Source organism: Balearica regulorum, chromosome 1, assembly GCF_011004875.1.
Source record: "Balearica regulorum gibbericeps isolate bBalReg1 chromosome 1, bBalReg1.pri, whole genome shotgun sequence".
NCBI lineage: Eukaryota > Metazoa > Chordata > Aves > Gruiformes > Gruidae > Balearica > Balearica regulorum.
Window position 1 is genome coordinate 52,842,900 of NC_046184.1, and position 17,070 is coordinate 52,859,969.

Below are 17,070 nucleotides of genomic sequence, written 5' to 3' on the forward strand. Positions count from 1 at the left end.
GCAGCTGAAGTTCAATCATGAAGTTTTTAATACAAAGTTGAACTTCTTTCATGTACAAAACTATTTGCTATGCATTATTGCTATCATTTCGCTGTGCAATTCAAATTGATGGGGTTTTTTTCCGTTTTCCCTTTTTTTGTCAGGCAGTACTGAAAGCAAAAACATTCCCTGAAAGTCTGGTTACCACTAAATTGCAAACCACAAAATAACAAAATGTAACATATTTATACTATTTAAGTTCTTCCCAGTTGATCACTGTGCCGTATTTCAGTTAGGAATGTGACAGTGGTCAATTCAACATTAATTTCTACATGAATTTGAGTATCTTTAATAGTAAAGTCCATCGTGAAATTAGTATGGTCATCAATACTTCAGATGACTTCTGACATATATCAACAATTCCAGTGTTGTTTGACACCCCTCTTCTTTCTCTATCTCATCCCATTTAACTTTGCTGTTTCATGACCACACGAAGAGACAACACAGACCAGCAGTGCCCCGATTTACACAGTGCTGGACAGGGATAGTCAAACTTTCACAAACAGTAATTTAAATTGAAAAAAAATTGAGTCAGTCCTGAATTTTTAAAGAAATTAGCTCATCTGAGGTTATATATCTAGAATTTTACAGACAATTATAGAATGTAGATGTTTATATGAAAGAGATATCTGGAAGTCATTTCATCCAAATTTTCAGTCAAACCAGAGCTATCTTAACCCTTAGGTTGCTCTGGGCCTTGTCCAGTCAATTCTGAAAATACCCAAAGATAAACAGATTACAAAATCTCTGGTTACATTACATACCTGTGTAGTGGTGTCCAGATTGTACAACCAGTACAGTAAAAATGCATTTGCCACAAGACATCTGAAGTCATGGGCAACTGGAAATTTACATCGGAAATTAAGAAGCTACATACTATACGAAAAAACAAAATGCTCAGCTTCATTCCTTAAAACACAATCAGAAAAATGTAGCATAGCACTAAAATAAGCCACAATTTTTTTCAATATACTTATTTCCCATCACTGTTCAGCAGGGTATAATCATCACCTGCTGATTCTTTCTAGGCAGAATACACATTGCACTTTTCAGTAGCTGCTTCAGTGTGTGGGTGGCGTGTTCCTGAAATTACCAATAAAACTTCAGCTTACTGCAGAAGACACAACAGTGCAAATCAAGAGTTTAACAGAAATATTTTTTTATGGATAATACAGCTGTCCGTGTCAATCCCATTTAAATGAACTCATCATTTAATCTACTAAATTAAGAAAAGAAAAAAGACAATCATATTATTCACTGAAGGTTAGAAACTATAGGAAAATATTATGGATAATACAACAATCTTACTCTGGCTATTCATGTTATGCCGGTTTTCCTGGCTAACGGTGGTCCTCCCTGGAAAATAATTCTGTCTCTACCTATCAAATTAGTACATCACCAAACAAGAAAACAGGTTTCCTCCAATTAGATAATACCACAAGGCCTTCTATTTCTAATTTTGGTGAACTTCAGCACCAAGTAATATTAGCCAAATCTGTTTCTTTACCAGCCTAATTTGAGATGTACTTTCACCGAATGCACTGAGAGGTAAAGTTGTTACTGAAGTGAAGGATAACACCATTTCTTGGATCCAAGCTGTTAAAATACTTTAGCCAATAGTGTTTAGTTAAAAATATGCTCTTTGTTTTTCTCTGTTTCTATTAAAGAGCAAAAAAGAAATACTCCCTCTTTTATAGTTCCACCTCTGCACCTCAGCTGTTCAAAAAGTTACTATAACACTCGCACCAAGCTTAAAAGCTAAGAAAATTTTTATAGGAAACTGAAAATAGGAGTCCAAACTGGAAGAATATGTTAAAATGAAAATAAATACTGAACAATAAATTTTCCAGTACTAAAATTCTCCAGGAAGATACAACATAGAGTCATGCTGTCTCTCTCCACAGAGTATCAGTACAGAGATTTTTTAGGAATAGACTTGATCTCTATGTGAAAACTGGGTTAGCTCCTTATTTAATTTCCTCGTTCATCTATCATGCATCCAGAACTGTCTTTGCAATTGTAAACAAAATTGCAACATAGTAATTTTCAATGTCAGGCTTTTTATAGAGTAACCTTAACCCACTTCTACAATACAAACACAATATAAAATTCCTTCCCATTAAAAATTACTTTTTAAAATTATATAAAAAGAAGTACAGACAGACATGATGATCTTCTGGAAGTCTGACATGAAACACATAACCCTACTAACCGATGCATCAAACTGCAAACATTCCTATCATGGCCTATACTAATAAAGAAACAGTATTATATATGGTTTAACTCCTAGACATGTAGTCAGGAGTCCACTTTCTCTTCCCTCCCTCTAAATAAAGGACATTTTGGGGGGCAATTTCTCTTCCACAGGAGAACCTGTGACAAAGTTGGTAGAATTCCTACCTCCAGGAATCCTGGAGTTGTATAAGCAGAATATAGCTCAGTCTTAAAAGTAAATGTGAAGGTCTCCCAGAAGTTCATTGCTTCTAAAAAGATGAAAATCTGACATTAAGCTAAAAATGTAGTGCTTCTTTAAATATTTAAGTAAACTTTCCATATCTGTCTATATTTTTGTAAATAGCCATGCTTCCTGGCAACTGGTAACATGAAGACTTATACTTATGGCTTTTAAATTGAAGTTCAGTTTTCCATAGCAACTGCAATTCTCTTAACAGATAATACTTTCATTTTGTAATAGTTAGACAAATGTGGTGTTCCTGGTTGGCCGTCATATCAAACATAGGGAATAACTGTCAGGATTTTTAAGTTAACCATATAACAATTCAAGAGACAGTGCAGTCAAGCTGATGCAGCAGCTTCCTAAATGGGACACAGCTAAACCTACTTTATCTCACAATTACTTTATATCACAATTAAGAAAATACGCTGGCATGGCCGTCAAAATTAAGGTGTGCTTTAAACTGATAATACTGCTATGATCACACAGGACTCCGCACCACCCATCTGTCTGACATTGCAGACAGCCCTCTCTACAGATCAGACCCTGTTTGCCTCTTAGCAGAGAATTATTTGAAGCATTCTATCCATGAAAAAGAAAATTGAATGAAAACTAGAAAGTTTCATACATTTGGAGTATGCTGCTTTATTTCAGAGAAAATGTGAGTGAGCATGTATGTATCTGGGTACTGATAAACTTTGTAAAATAAACATATTAGGAGCTGAAGAGTAAATTAACCTACACTGCAGAACAGGAGATTAAGACCAAGAAACAAGTCTATTACTGGCACACAACAATGCTCTACACTTACTCACTGTATTCCTTACCCCTTCCTTACCTTGGGGCCCTTAACCAATTGATAAAGCAAACAAATGCTCTCACTAAACTGGTCTTCATTCAAATTGCTTCCTATTACTTTCCCAAAACCTACGTTCGGACAAACTAGGAGAGAGAGGAGCTACCCTTTGTTCAATCTTCTAAGTTTCTGTCATAAGGAGATTTTATGGGGAAAATTGCTGAAGTATTCCAGTATCTTTACCTCCAGACCTGAGCTGCTTAATGCCTATTTTGCATTTAAATGTAATGAGATTGCAGAAGTAAGGTTCCATCTTCCCTGTAAGGTAGGCATGGGACCCAGGTAGACTAACAGGCACAACCCTCTGCATAGCCCAGGCCCTACTGTTAGCTAGTGTGGTCCCTGTACTTTGGTACCGCATGGCTAGACCATTATAAGACACATAAACACACGTTTTTACAAATCCTATCTGCTTTTGCAGCATGCAGCATTGGAAATATTCAGGAAAGGATCCTGCGGTGCAATACTGTGTCTATACAAATGCCAGCCAAGACATGCAGCTATAAAAGCAGATGAAATATGTTTACACGCACATATGGATAACCTGTACATGAAGTGCGTGCAAAGCAATCTAGTACATCAGTAAGTGTTCCTTCTTGGTCTTACTCTTTTCTGCAATAACAGGCCAAATAACTACCACATTTCAATTCAGCTTCCATTTTATCGCTTTTATTAGTATCTGTCACAGTTCTGAGTGCAGCAATAGGTCTTGCTGTCCTTGAACAGCCTCACCTGGAGCCCCTACCCACACCTGTGCCCATGGGCACAGGAGCCCCATTTCAGCTCAGCCCTGAGCCCTCAGCTCCTGCCTGAGACAAGCTGCAGAAGTGCCCATCTCTAATTCTGCCACATCTGTGCCCATTAGCACATCTGGGCTAATGACCCCAGTGATCTGGACCCTGACTTGCAGACTGACTTCCCAGCTTCACTTCAAACCTGCCTCATCACCACAGACATCCTCAGGATCTGGTCTTGGTCCCTGATTAACCTCACCAGGCCTGATCCCGACCCCAGTGTGTGGACTGACTTTCTGGCTGCTCCTAGTCTTGAATAAAGTAGCAAACATAAAGCTCTGTCGTTTTTATTCCATCTTGGTTTTTGACCAGTGTGCACTGAACGTTCCTCCATCAAAGGGCAGAACTTGATGTAGCTCATCTATACACACACAAGAAAACAGAGCTTTTGCTTGTGCTAGGGACCAGCTTTTTTAATTCAGCATGTCTCAAAGTTCTCTTAATGACTTTGTCTCAATGTTATTTTGCATTAAAACAAAGTCAACCAAAATGCCCTTGAATCTCTGTGAACTATTAAATAGACATACACTATCCAGACAGATGCACACAGCCTTCCCTGGGAATTTGTGATCTTTTTGTCCCTAGAAAATGCATCACACCCTTACTGGATAGGGCTTCTTCTACAACAGTGGAAACAGCTAGCTATGTTTTTCGGGGTTGTTTTTTTTTAATTTTTAATCTAGGCTGGTAGAAGTGCCTGTCTTGCACAAAATGATACCGAAATTACAGTATTCCAAGGAGATATGATCAAGTTTGTTTTTTTCTGTTTTAGAGATCCACATCCACAGCTCCTATCTACTACTAGATTATAGACTTTTCTGGTATGGGGGTACTTTCAAATCTTTTACTGTGCCGAAGAAAAGTTTGATACAAGTTGAAAATTGACCAGATGAAAAACCATCCAAAAATGACCATAACTGTAGTCTTAAGCTTATAGCACTCTACATAAACTGTCATAAACATATACGTAGAGCAGGGACCAGAATTTAAACTCCTTTTACCAAAAATATAAAGGGGTGTATCCTTACTCAACCTAAATTTTCTGTTCTTGTCTTTGTGAGGACCAAAACTTAATTCCGTTCACTGACTAACCAAAGACAATGTGGAATAGCAAAGTGCCTGAACCGAAACAAGAAAACAGCGACAGATAGACTGGTGTAGAGAAGATAGGCATTGGAAAGGAGCAGACTGGGATGAGAAGCCTGTTGAAACTATCACTTCAATTTACAAACTGCAGACAACATGGTGGTACAGTCTTACAATCTGACTCTGTGGCTTGCAGTCTCAGCAGGTTTGTGGTCAAGGTCAGTCACTGTGCTGAAGCCCCTGTTTCTACATCTTCACTGCTGTGAAGATCACATCTGTGCTGTGATTCCTTCAAGAAGAGCATATACAAAGCTGTAGTGTCAACCCAATTATCTGCAGAACTCTGTCCTGGCAGTCAGTGTTTCTTTGGAAATGCTCATAACTGTAACTACCCATATGGTTATGTAGCTGATTATGCTGTTTCTACCTCTAACTTTTCCCATTCTATATTTAGCTGAATTATCAGTCTCTCTCATACTAATTCCTCATTTAAGATGGTCAATAATAATGACACTGCAATGCTTCTAGTTTTTTTTATCATTAGCAGACATTGCTCAAAAATATTTTTTAAGGATCATATCTCAGTTTTCTTTCCAGTATTTACGTACAGCATAGCAAGACCTCTCCAGCTAAATGTTATACTTTGTCACATAATTTCTATTTTTGTGGCTACTCTGAAAGAAAACTATATATGAAATATCATATTCTTTTATTCCAGCTCTTGGACAGGAAGAACATTCATTAGTATCATAATTTTATGATGGCCAGAAATGCAACCATTAAATCATTAAAAATCTCAGTAGTTACTGTAGGAAGATTTTACAAGAACTGGAGATCCATGGAAGAGGGTCTAGTACTATCAAACCATTTATAAAAGCTTTGTCTCAGTGTAGCTGACATGTCATTGCAGAGTAAACTGTTTCCAATGAAGCCTGCAATGCTAGAATTTGAGACTTCTGTAGAAGCACTTTCGCGGTTTTACATCTTTGAAAGTTTTCAAAACTGTTTTTACTGCACTGATATTTAAGATTATTAGAAATTCTGGAATCTGTAGAAGATATTCAGTTATACAGGTGGAAAAAAGGTTTTTCTTTTGTACTGACTGACAGCCAGAAAATATAGAATCTGAAATTGCCTAAGAAAGGTTTTTTCAGCTAGAAAATACACATCGGTGGAAGTAAACACTTTTCATAAAAATGTGCTTCAGTTTTACCAAGGATGGAATTTCTGCCCAAAAAGAAAGATTAGTTTCAGAAAAAAAGCAATAGCCTCACGTTAACCTTAAATCATAACCTACAAATGGAATTCACTCTCTGCTAAAATAAGAGGAGGCATTTAACTTTCAGTCTCTCAAAATCCAGCTGGGTATCCTTGCCCTCTGGCTTTTTTTCATTTGGGGGTGGATGAATCTGACTGTTAGCTCCATACTGATGTAGAACTGGGCACTTTCTAAAACCCTGAAATTTTTACAATACACATAAAGATTTTCCATCAAGCTATTCCAGGACTTCACTAATTGTAAAAGACTGTAAACAATAGTTGCTTATTTTGAGAATACCTATATTACTGCTGTGTTAGGTTTTAAATGATACCCGCAGAACAATTTACACAGAACTTTCTATAATAGGCCTTTCTAAAATGACGCTTCCCAGCACAGTACAGACAGAAATGACATACTGCATGTCAGAAGTACCTCCAGCCAAGACTTTTTCCATAACTGCAATAAAGAAGTGAAGTTTGTCAAGGAGATAACTGCTCTTTTCTTTGGTATATTGAAAACTGAGCTCATTAAGTCACAGATGGACATTGTCATAATCTCTCCTATAATTCGCTTTCATTTTACCATTGTACCTCTGGCTGTGTATACAAACCAAGAATCAATCTTTATGTTTGTTCTCCTTTGATGTGTAAACACAGTATATTTATATAGTTGTAAAATTTATTTTTAACTAGAACTGGAAAAATGAACTTCTCGTTTGTGTTCAAGAGTAACTGATAGACCCTTTTCCGTATTCTGGGATCTTTAGTAGCGTATGGATTTTACAACATGTCAAGTACCCTTATTTCATTGTTTTTTCAAGATGAAGTCTGCATTTTATGTTATGTTAGTGGACTGGCATGAGCATGAGAAACACATTTTTGCACTTTTACCTAAAACAGGCTGTTGCAGATTATATCTATCATAATTTGCTAGACCAATTCAAGATATTGGTCTTAATCTAAAAACTGAAATAAATAATTTGTGTTCATGATCCCTTAGAACAAGATGTCCTCTGCTGCATTCTGAAGTAAATGTGAAAGATCCAACAGATTAGCTAACAGCTTGAAAGATTGCACGCAGTGATGGCAACGATTTATACACTGAATTCACTGGTTTGTAATTTGGAGATTTTTCACTATTTAACTTCTTTTCTTTCTTCCATAAAAACAACAAAACCCTGAAACTATCTCTGTCTTCAATTTTTATGGAGAGAAACAATCTAAAAAGGCAATCTGTCATTTCAGGAATGAACACAGAATAAATACACTCTTTCTTTGTACCCGTTATTAAAAAACTTATTAGTTCTTGGAGCAAGAAAGATGAGATATTGTAAGGCTGAGTTTAAAACTTAAATACAATGAATAAAACTAATTCAAGAGTCACTATCTTAAAACTTACATCATTCTTGAAATGAATCTGTCTTTATAAAAAGGAAAGAGATACCAACCAACAAAGCTAACTTTATTCTATTTTTAAGTGCATTCCTCAATTTTATAACACACTTCACATATACCTTACATCAAAAAGAAACAAGGAAAACAAAAGTGTTTTTTAAAATTAGGAAATCACTCCAAAATAGCATAGATATTCATCATAAGAAAGTTTAACAGTAATTAAACCATAGGTGATGCATATTTAAATATGAAAAGCTCCATTTAAGAAATATTTTTTGAAACAAATTCTTAAAAATGAGGACTTAGTAACTACAGCACTCCTGTTGTAAATCAGGATAATTCCGACAGCTCTGCACCTTGCCAAATGTCTAAAATGATAGATAGTATGAAGTAGAAAACAGCTACTGAAAGGGGAAAGGAATATAAAAGCTCCTTATAAAAAGACAGGGCAGTGCTCATTGTTATTCAAGTACGTTAGTTGCCATATCCTGTTTCCATTGACTGCAGTGGAAGCTTTACCATTGACTTCAAACAGGTGCAAGTCCCATGAGACTAAAGGGAATAAAACGTACAGTCACAGTATGAAAGCAACAGTGTATAAAGTGTGGTGAGACAGGATATGTAATTCCAATCTGGTACACAAGAATCTGACAAAGCTATTTAAATGCAGTGCCAAGTAAGGATGCAACTGAAAAACCAGACATTTCTAAACAGCAATTTGGCAGGCCTCCATTCAATACTACAAGAAAAGCGCAGGAAAAATGTTACAGAAATGAGAGTGCTAAACTATAGTGGGGGGAGAGAACAAGGGAGACCCAGAAGCAGTAATAAGCATCATCCTGTTCTGTAGCAATACAATATCACTTGTTCAGGGACACAGCTGTTGGCATGCCTTGGTGGATACTGCAGACTGGTCGGCTCTGAGAACTGTTGGGACTTAGACCCAAGTATATGACTCATTTTTATTTATTCTCCTCAGTATTATCATGAACATTTGAAAATGTTTGGGGACTTTTTAGCTTACATAATCTTCAAAGAGAAATCTTAGGCTATATTCTTATATCAGTTGAGTTATGCATGATGTCCTCAATTAATTCTATAGAGAAAGTTGCTGAGATGTCATTGTATTAATTAGAAGCTGGTCAAAAACAGAGTACTTATCCCAAAGGAAACTATGTGACTTCAAAATTTCTTTCGAGACTGCATCAGAAGAGAAAGCTATGCAACATAAAAACTGTATGTCTAAAATGCAAGTAATAAACATCAGTCTCAATATTAAACTCATCTGGATGAGTATTACAGTAGGATCACCAAACCTTGACACTTAATTTTAAAACCAGATTCTGAGGTTAAAATGAAGACTGAAGGTAACAATTATGAAAGGAATAAGGCAAGACTAGAAATTACGGTAAGAGATAAGACAGAGAAGAGATTAAGCAACTCTTCTAAAGTTAATGTTTTATGATGAAAAGATAAACACATACCTGTGCAAGCATGGGAAATCCGAGGTTCCTGCATCCATTACATGGTGTCAATGCCTCCCATAAACCTGAAGGACCACAAGTATTTTCACCTGCATCATCATCATCTTCCTCTCTTGGTGATAAACATGTTGAAGAAGGCCTCTGTGCATAAAGAAAGAGTACTTTCAAATTAAACACAGTGATATATTGTAAAGAAACAATTTACTTAATGAAAAGAACTTAAAAGATTCCAATTTATATATTCCAAAAGATAAACTGCTATTTTAATACAAAGTAACTACTCAACTGTCAATCTGCTGTATGAAAATCACACTCTCTAAGGAAGGTGCATATTGACCTATCTGCAATTATACTTTAAATATGAGTGAACATATTATCATACATTAAAAATATGTATTTATCTTCTTCATCATAATTGGCAATTTCTACATCATTTTACTTTGAAATTTGCTTTAACATCATTAAGTTTAGGATATCCCACAGAGAATAAAAACTAACATTTATATGTAAAAAAATACTATCCACAAGAAGGAAATAATATAAGATAAGGGGATCTTGCTTCAATAGTCATCTGTTGTGTTCAGAAAAGTACAGGTGTATTACATTTGCCTGAATGAGTCCAAGTCTTTTGCAGAAAGAAATTCAATCAAAAAATGAGGTTTCAAATTTTTTTTATATTTACCAATAATGAACATGTTAGCTTATTTTGTAGGCAAAAAAATTATTTAAAAATTATCTGTCTTATTTTGTTTCATCAGCTAGAAGGAATGAAAGGTATAGGAAAAAGTCATTAGGTTGTGAGCATTAAGGCTTCCATGTTGGTGTCAGTGATAAGGGAATACTGCTGATTTTTGCTTAAACCAGTATCCTATTTTTTATGACAGCCACAAACAGGAAGAGTGGACACTTCCCATTTATTTATGTTATTTTGCTACACAGGATAATCTGCCTCAACTAAATGAATTGCAGTGGCAATTTCTATTGATTTCAGGAGAAGGAGGAGGAAAGCTAAGCCGGTAATGAATGATTTTTTAAATCTTATGTTAAAAAAAATTATGACAACAACAAAAAAGTAAATTTTACTCAGATCTTAATTCTTTGTCCGTATTTAAACTGGAATATGTAATAGCTGTTCTAGTCTGCTTGACATTTGTTTGTGCAGCCTACCTGATATTCATATACTAAATGCTATCCTTAGGAATGCTTGTTCATCTTAATCTTTTAGAAGTGGCTGGATTTTTCCCTGACCAACATAATGCTGTATGCGACAATAGCTGACCACATCTATTAATCTGGTGGTAACATTAGCTCTAAAGCACTGCTATGAGGTGAAAGAAAAGTAGGGGGGGAAAGAAGTGGAGAAATAGCAGCAGTTCTGAAGATGAACACAAGCTGATGGAAACTGTAAGAGAAGCGAAGGCACCACACAGACAGTTACTAACTCAAATTGTGTAACATCTGAGAATCATTTAACCTTTGACTCTTGTGCTAACTTCTTATACACAGATGCGGTTTGTATGCCATTAATTTAAGCAGAAAAAATATTTCTAAATTCTAGTTCAGCTCACTGAATAGCTAATTATCAGTCTGATACTCCTCAGAAAATGGTTGTGCCCTTGTTGCAGACTTCATGAAGCTAGTCATATCTTCTAAAGTAAGGTGGATTTATTTACTTTTTATTTTAAAAGTCAATTTCTAAAACATTCTTAGAATGATATTTCATGAGGTTATTTTGACAGTCAAGTGGTACCACAGAATGTGTTGCCATAGCAACCAATATTCTTACACAGATTATTAAAAGGGTTGGGTTAACTCTGCAGAGTGTGGGTCGTGAAGGACTATTATTGCTATGCATTTGCATAGACAAAGGAAGCAGACTACAGGTCTTTCCCTTCTATTTACGACACCATCTTCCATGGTGGTTGTCCTACGTTTATATTTTAAATCTTAAATCTCAGAATTGTTGTACCAGAGAATAAAGTGCTTCTTGCCACCTGGAGCAAAAAGCAGAGAACTGCAGCAGTACTAGGTACTGGAAAGCAGGTAACACACATTAGCTGTGATCTTAAAAGCCAAAGTGAATTAAGACAAAAGTCACACAAAAAAAGTATAGTCAAAGCACCTTCTAAAGGTAAAAAACACACACACATAATATGAGAGAATTTTTTAACACAACTAAAGGAAGATGAATAATGACATTCAATGCATTTGAATCATTCAAGGGAGAAAACATGTGAGTATTTAGCCATTACAGGAACAGAGTAGAAAAAATTCATAGCAAAAATATTGTTGAACAATAAAAAAATACACAAGCCCAATGAGAAAAAGAGGTATTATTTACATTAGATTTATTTTATATAAATAGCCTAAGATAGAGTGAGGATCACACAAATTTTAACTAATGTTGTCAATATGAATGAGGAGTGGGGAATATTATATAGGCAGATCTCCTGATCATTCAAAAAAGGACCAGTCGATGTCAGGTTCATTAGACACACTATTGGAATAGACTAGTACTCCTCTGCAACTAGACAATCCAGGTATGAATTACATGATACAGGCTAATTTACAGACTACTGCGGAGTAGCGTTGGGTCTTTTTGTGCTTAATGACTGATTTCTGTCTTCTTGCCCAGATTTCTGCTGCTGATAAAGCACTAAAGAGGAACCATTAGGAGGAATGTATGGGAAGTCTCAAGAAACAGTTATCGTTATCACCTTTCTCACCCATCCCTGCTGCCATAAGCCCAGTTCTTCCCAGACAACAGGTGCAAAAGGATAAGTGGGAGCTGCTGCAGAGAGCATTTGCAAAGAGGAGCAAAGGAGTTAATAGGTTGCATGAGAGAAACAGGAGTCAGAAGTCCCCCAAATGGGGGAGAATGGGTTTGCATATCCTGAGGAGAGGGATGCACCTGGAGGAGACAGGTGTGATACAGGAAGATCTACAATCAATCCGCAGACCTCAGACTGTCACACAAGCCCATAAAACTCCCAACCCAGACCACCTAGTTTTCTGCTATTCTCTCCCAGCCTTCATTTCTTTCCCAGAATTCCCTCATTTTTCTGTTCTGTTGCATAATTTAATTTTGCCTCCTCAGAGAATCTTTGGACATAAAAATCTAATTCTGTGCATGCTGCTGGGAAGCCTTGAAATAGCCCTGTGGAAAGAGTTTTAGTGAAACCAAAGTTATTTATGCCCACTTCTCAAAAAAAAAAAGGAAATAAATAAATAGAGAGGAAGAGATTTCTGTCACCTAAAGAAAAACAGACACAGCCTGTTTTGACTCCAAAGAGAAAAAGTAAATGTAGGTAGAAAATGAACACCTAGATCATAGTTGCTCAATTAACTGAATTTGACATTACGAAATGGTGAAGTCAACATAAACTGTAATATTAAGCTTCAAAAAGGCAAACTCTGCCTAAGCAAGAAAAGGCATAAGTATAAGCATCATGTATCCTCAAACAAAACAGATAGAAAACCTTAAAAGATATTAGATATGATTTACAGAAAGGAAAAATTGGTAGGGAAACCACAAGACATTGATATAGAATAAAAGATTTAATAAAAGTTTTGGTTTTTAATGGAACATTGAATTAAATATTAGAAGTTGCTTACAGCAGTAAGAGACTAACAATATCATTTATCTATACATAAAAAAGAGAGAATAATAATATAGCAGCAAGGGAGTAGCAAGATCTAGCATAAGGACAGTGGATCATTGCAATTAGTGGCAAGTTTTCCTCAGACTCTACTGGGCCTGACACCTCACCTCTGATTTTCACATCTGATGAGGATTTAGATTATGCCTTTGAAAATATAGGTATGGAAGTCTTCCTCTTCATGTCTCCATCTACACAAAAGGCAAAATTTGCCCAGTAGGATACGTTAGATCAAAGGATATTTTATTCTGTAAACAGGCTATTTGTTCTCCTGATATACGTACATCAGACTGGCTATGACAATAACTTGATGTCTCTCCTGATCTAAGAGAACAAGCCAATATTTAGCAATATGACAGAATGATAAGTACAGACAAAAAAAAAAAAGCAGAGAAAATCTGTTCTACTCTTGAAAGTCAACAGGAAAAGAAAAGGAGAGCGCCTTTAATCTTAACTATTACTTAAAGCTACAGAGTTCACAGCTCAAGAAGCTTTATGTCATGTATAAAACATACATAAAGTTTTGGCCCTCCTTTTTACAGATGTCAACAATTTCCTGACTACCATATGAACTCATTATCTCAACAAGTTTTCTCTATGAATATGGGAAGTCATACAAAACCTCTGATTTCCTTTTATTCTCTCTTTTTCTCAGTTTTCAATGACAATTGGTCCACTTTCTGCCTTGACATTTGTAAGCAGCCATTGCTAGGAAAAATATGATTTAACTCCCTCATTTAAGGATACAGAGGAGACTTTCCTGTAGTAGTCCAGTGAAATCTAAAACCAAAAAATAAAAATCATTTTCTACTTCCTGTGTCTCTATTTTTGCATAATTATCATCCATTTGCAGAAGTATTGCAAATACCCTTTCAGACAGTATCCACTAGAGCAAGATAGCACCAGCAAAACTATGAAAGATAAAATAATAGGAACATTACTGTTTGCCATTGCATCATAGTTCTAGACACTAACGTTAACTATTCATTTATCTTACAACACATCACACATTAAGAAAATAAGCTTTTCAAAATTGAGCAGCAAGACGAAATCCAGAAGGCAATCTCCTTCTGCTTATGGAAGGCAGAAAGCAACCAGACCTTTGATAAGATAAATGCTGCCACTCGGTCCAGAACAATGAAGTCAGTAGGAGGTTTCTTCTGAAGAGACAGTTTAGCAGACATAGGACCATGCAAATATTTCATATGATCCTAACTGCCGGATTAGAGGCATGCGTCTACCTCTCCTTTGCCTGACCCAAAGGATATGCAGTTATGTCGTGAAATACAAGTGAAAAAAAAAAAATACACTTCTATAGTCTAATACTCTAATTTTACCTTACACTAAATACTAACAAAGAGGGAAACTGTTCCTGAATATCCTCTATAAATTAAGGTGAGCAAGTTGTTCTCAGGCGCTGCTGTTCCCAGCAGCTGTGGCAGCCAAGGCAGGGACAGCGGAGCCGGGATAGTGTTCCTGTGCTCTCAGTGCTCCCCCTGCTGCTGCCCAGGCTGCTCTCAGGGGAAAACGCCTGATGGATGTGGAAGAGAAAAAAGCAGCATTTGGGCATGAAATGTAACACCATCAATTACTATTTTTCCACAGCTGGATCCCTACATTAACCAAATGTACCCTTCTTGGATTCAGTAAAGATCTTGACAAAAAGTGCATTGTTTACAAGACACATGTTATTTCTTACAGATGAACGAAAGTGAAATGTTTTGGTGGCCTGGGCACACCTTTCCCACATCCCCTAAGGCGGCCTTTTCCCTGCTTGGCATTTTTACGTTTCCCATCCTCATTATCTTGTTCTCCACCTTACACTGTACGTCTGCAGCCATTCTTTCACAAATATGTGCCTAGTTTACATTTCTTTTATAATTTAATTCGCTATGAGTCTGGTGTGAGTTTGATTGCACACCTGTATTCAGCTAGAGAATACCAGGAGGACAAGAATGGTTTGTACCTAAAGCAGCTGAATGTTGGACAAGTGTACTCTGTACATGCCTCTGCCATAATCCCTGTGGGATGCCAGACACATCATTTAAATTTCTCCAAGATGGTCACTAAGTTTGTGTTCCTTATGTCCTGGCTATATTGAAATTTTGAAGGCAAATTTGCAGCAGTGCCGGGTTACATCAGGAACCAGCATGAGAGATTCTGTGACCGTTTTCAATGGTATGTGAGACTAAGTGCTCCAAAAATCCAAGCTCTGGCAGTCCCAGACAGGGAGAATCTTGACCTCTACACCACTGCACATCAACCAAGCTGCATGACAGTATTTTCTGACTGGGCCTCCATTAAAAAAAAACAAACACCTCTCTCTCAAGTAGTGAAACACTTTGAATTCAAGCACAGTAATGTCTGAACCTGGAAAGAAAATACTGTAACTTGAAGACACCAGATCAGCAGAGTCATGGTAACTGACTATATGTAACAACAGAAAAATGTATTAACTTTAGGAGAACATGATTAATTCACATATGTGATGAAAAATACATGAATGCGTAGTTACTGCCCCTCAGTGGGCAAGTGCTATTGACATCTATCATGACGAGCCCCCCAGAAAACAATTATTCTGTCTTCACAGCAGGATTTGACGGTATGCAGTAAATACACCCTGGAACTAGATGGCAAGAACAATGTACACTGAATAAGGTCAAAATTACAAGTAAAAATGAGATTATAAAATGAGTGAGTACATCTGAATGTGTATTCAAAGCAGGGCCATATATTTCAATTTTTTAATTCATCCTTGCATGTAACACAAATAATGACAATTAAGAAAATTCTGAATCTTTGCACGACTCTCATGCATACATAGAATATGACAAAAGTTTTAGGATTTAAAAACCTAGTATTAATTAATCAGGAAATACCAGGCATAAACTAAAAAAGATACCTTTTCTTCCATCAATAAAGAAATTAGTATTTTTCAAGACTTAAGATAGCTTTTCTTTTGCTAAAAATATCCATAGAAGAAAAAAGGGCCAATCAGAGTGTCATGTATTAATAAAAGGGCTGATCTTGGCTAATTTATTTTTCACTAAACATGAAAGTTTTTGAACTGACTGTGGTAAACTTCATATGAAGAATATTTCATCTATATATAAAAACCACTATTAGGATGTTCATATTTAGTCATCTGATATTTTTGTGTGTATATCTTAAGTGCAAAGCAAAAGACACCTCAATGTATTTCAGTAAGAATCTTTACTCTTTTCTAACTCCTGCTTAATTTTGCCATGTAGGTGAAGATTTTCAAATGACAGAAAATTCAAGAACTCAATAAATTGAAAAATAGCAGAGTGTGGAACACTAAGTGCTTTTAGTAATTATAATTTAACCATAATAAGAAGGTATTTGCAAAGAATGATGTAGTAGATGGAGCCTACAGAATTTTCATTTTTAAGTATCTTGGGAAGCATATGCTGCATTTGTTTTTCAGTGTGACATTAACGGGATGAAGTACTAGCTGCTTGAAGCTACAATACGCACTGTCCTGATACAAAAAAGCACTTACAATGTCATTCTTTTGAACCGGTTTAAACTGTTTGAAAGCTAAGCATTTAATCTGATCTATTTGTTCAATCTATGGATTCAACTCATTTCTGGATTGTTTAATCTATGGACTAAACTAGTTGTCTTTAACGCATGGAAATATAGGAACTTTCACAACTTCTTTACTCCATCCTAATGTCTGCATTTGGGACAGGATTGAATTACCTTCCAAATTAATTTCTCCCCCTTAACTTTAGGTAAAATAAAGTGAACCTGCCTTTTAAGCACTTGACTACCTTTGAGCATGTACCTAATATTCATATGTCAGACTATTTGCACACTTAGTATCAATTTCAAATACATCAAGTATGTTTCAAATACATACTTCAAATGCTTTGGTTAACCAAGGAAAAATAACTTAGCCCACTGAGGGATAAAGCCCCAAGACAGAATTCAACCCAGCTAGCCATATAGACTGCAAGGACACTCTATGCTACAGAAATATATTTCTGTAGCACGCCTTTCCATCCCACAGGCATAG

General features: G+C 36.1%; 1 protein-coding gene across 1 annotated transcript in view; it reads right to left on the reverse strand.

Annotated features, from left to right (window-relative positions):
* ANKS1B (ankyrin repeat and sterile alpha motif domain containing 1B) overlaps nucleotides 1-17,070 on the reverse strand; it is a 450,874-nt gene that overhangs the window by 327,250 nt on the left and 106,554 nt on the right. Inside the window, 1 exon segment of the mRNA XM_075749435.1 lies at nucleotides 9,370-9,510. Coding sequence (XP_075605550.1) covers nucleotides 9,370-9,510 — 141 coding nt within the window.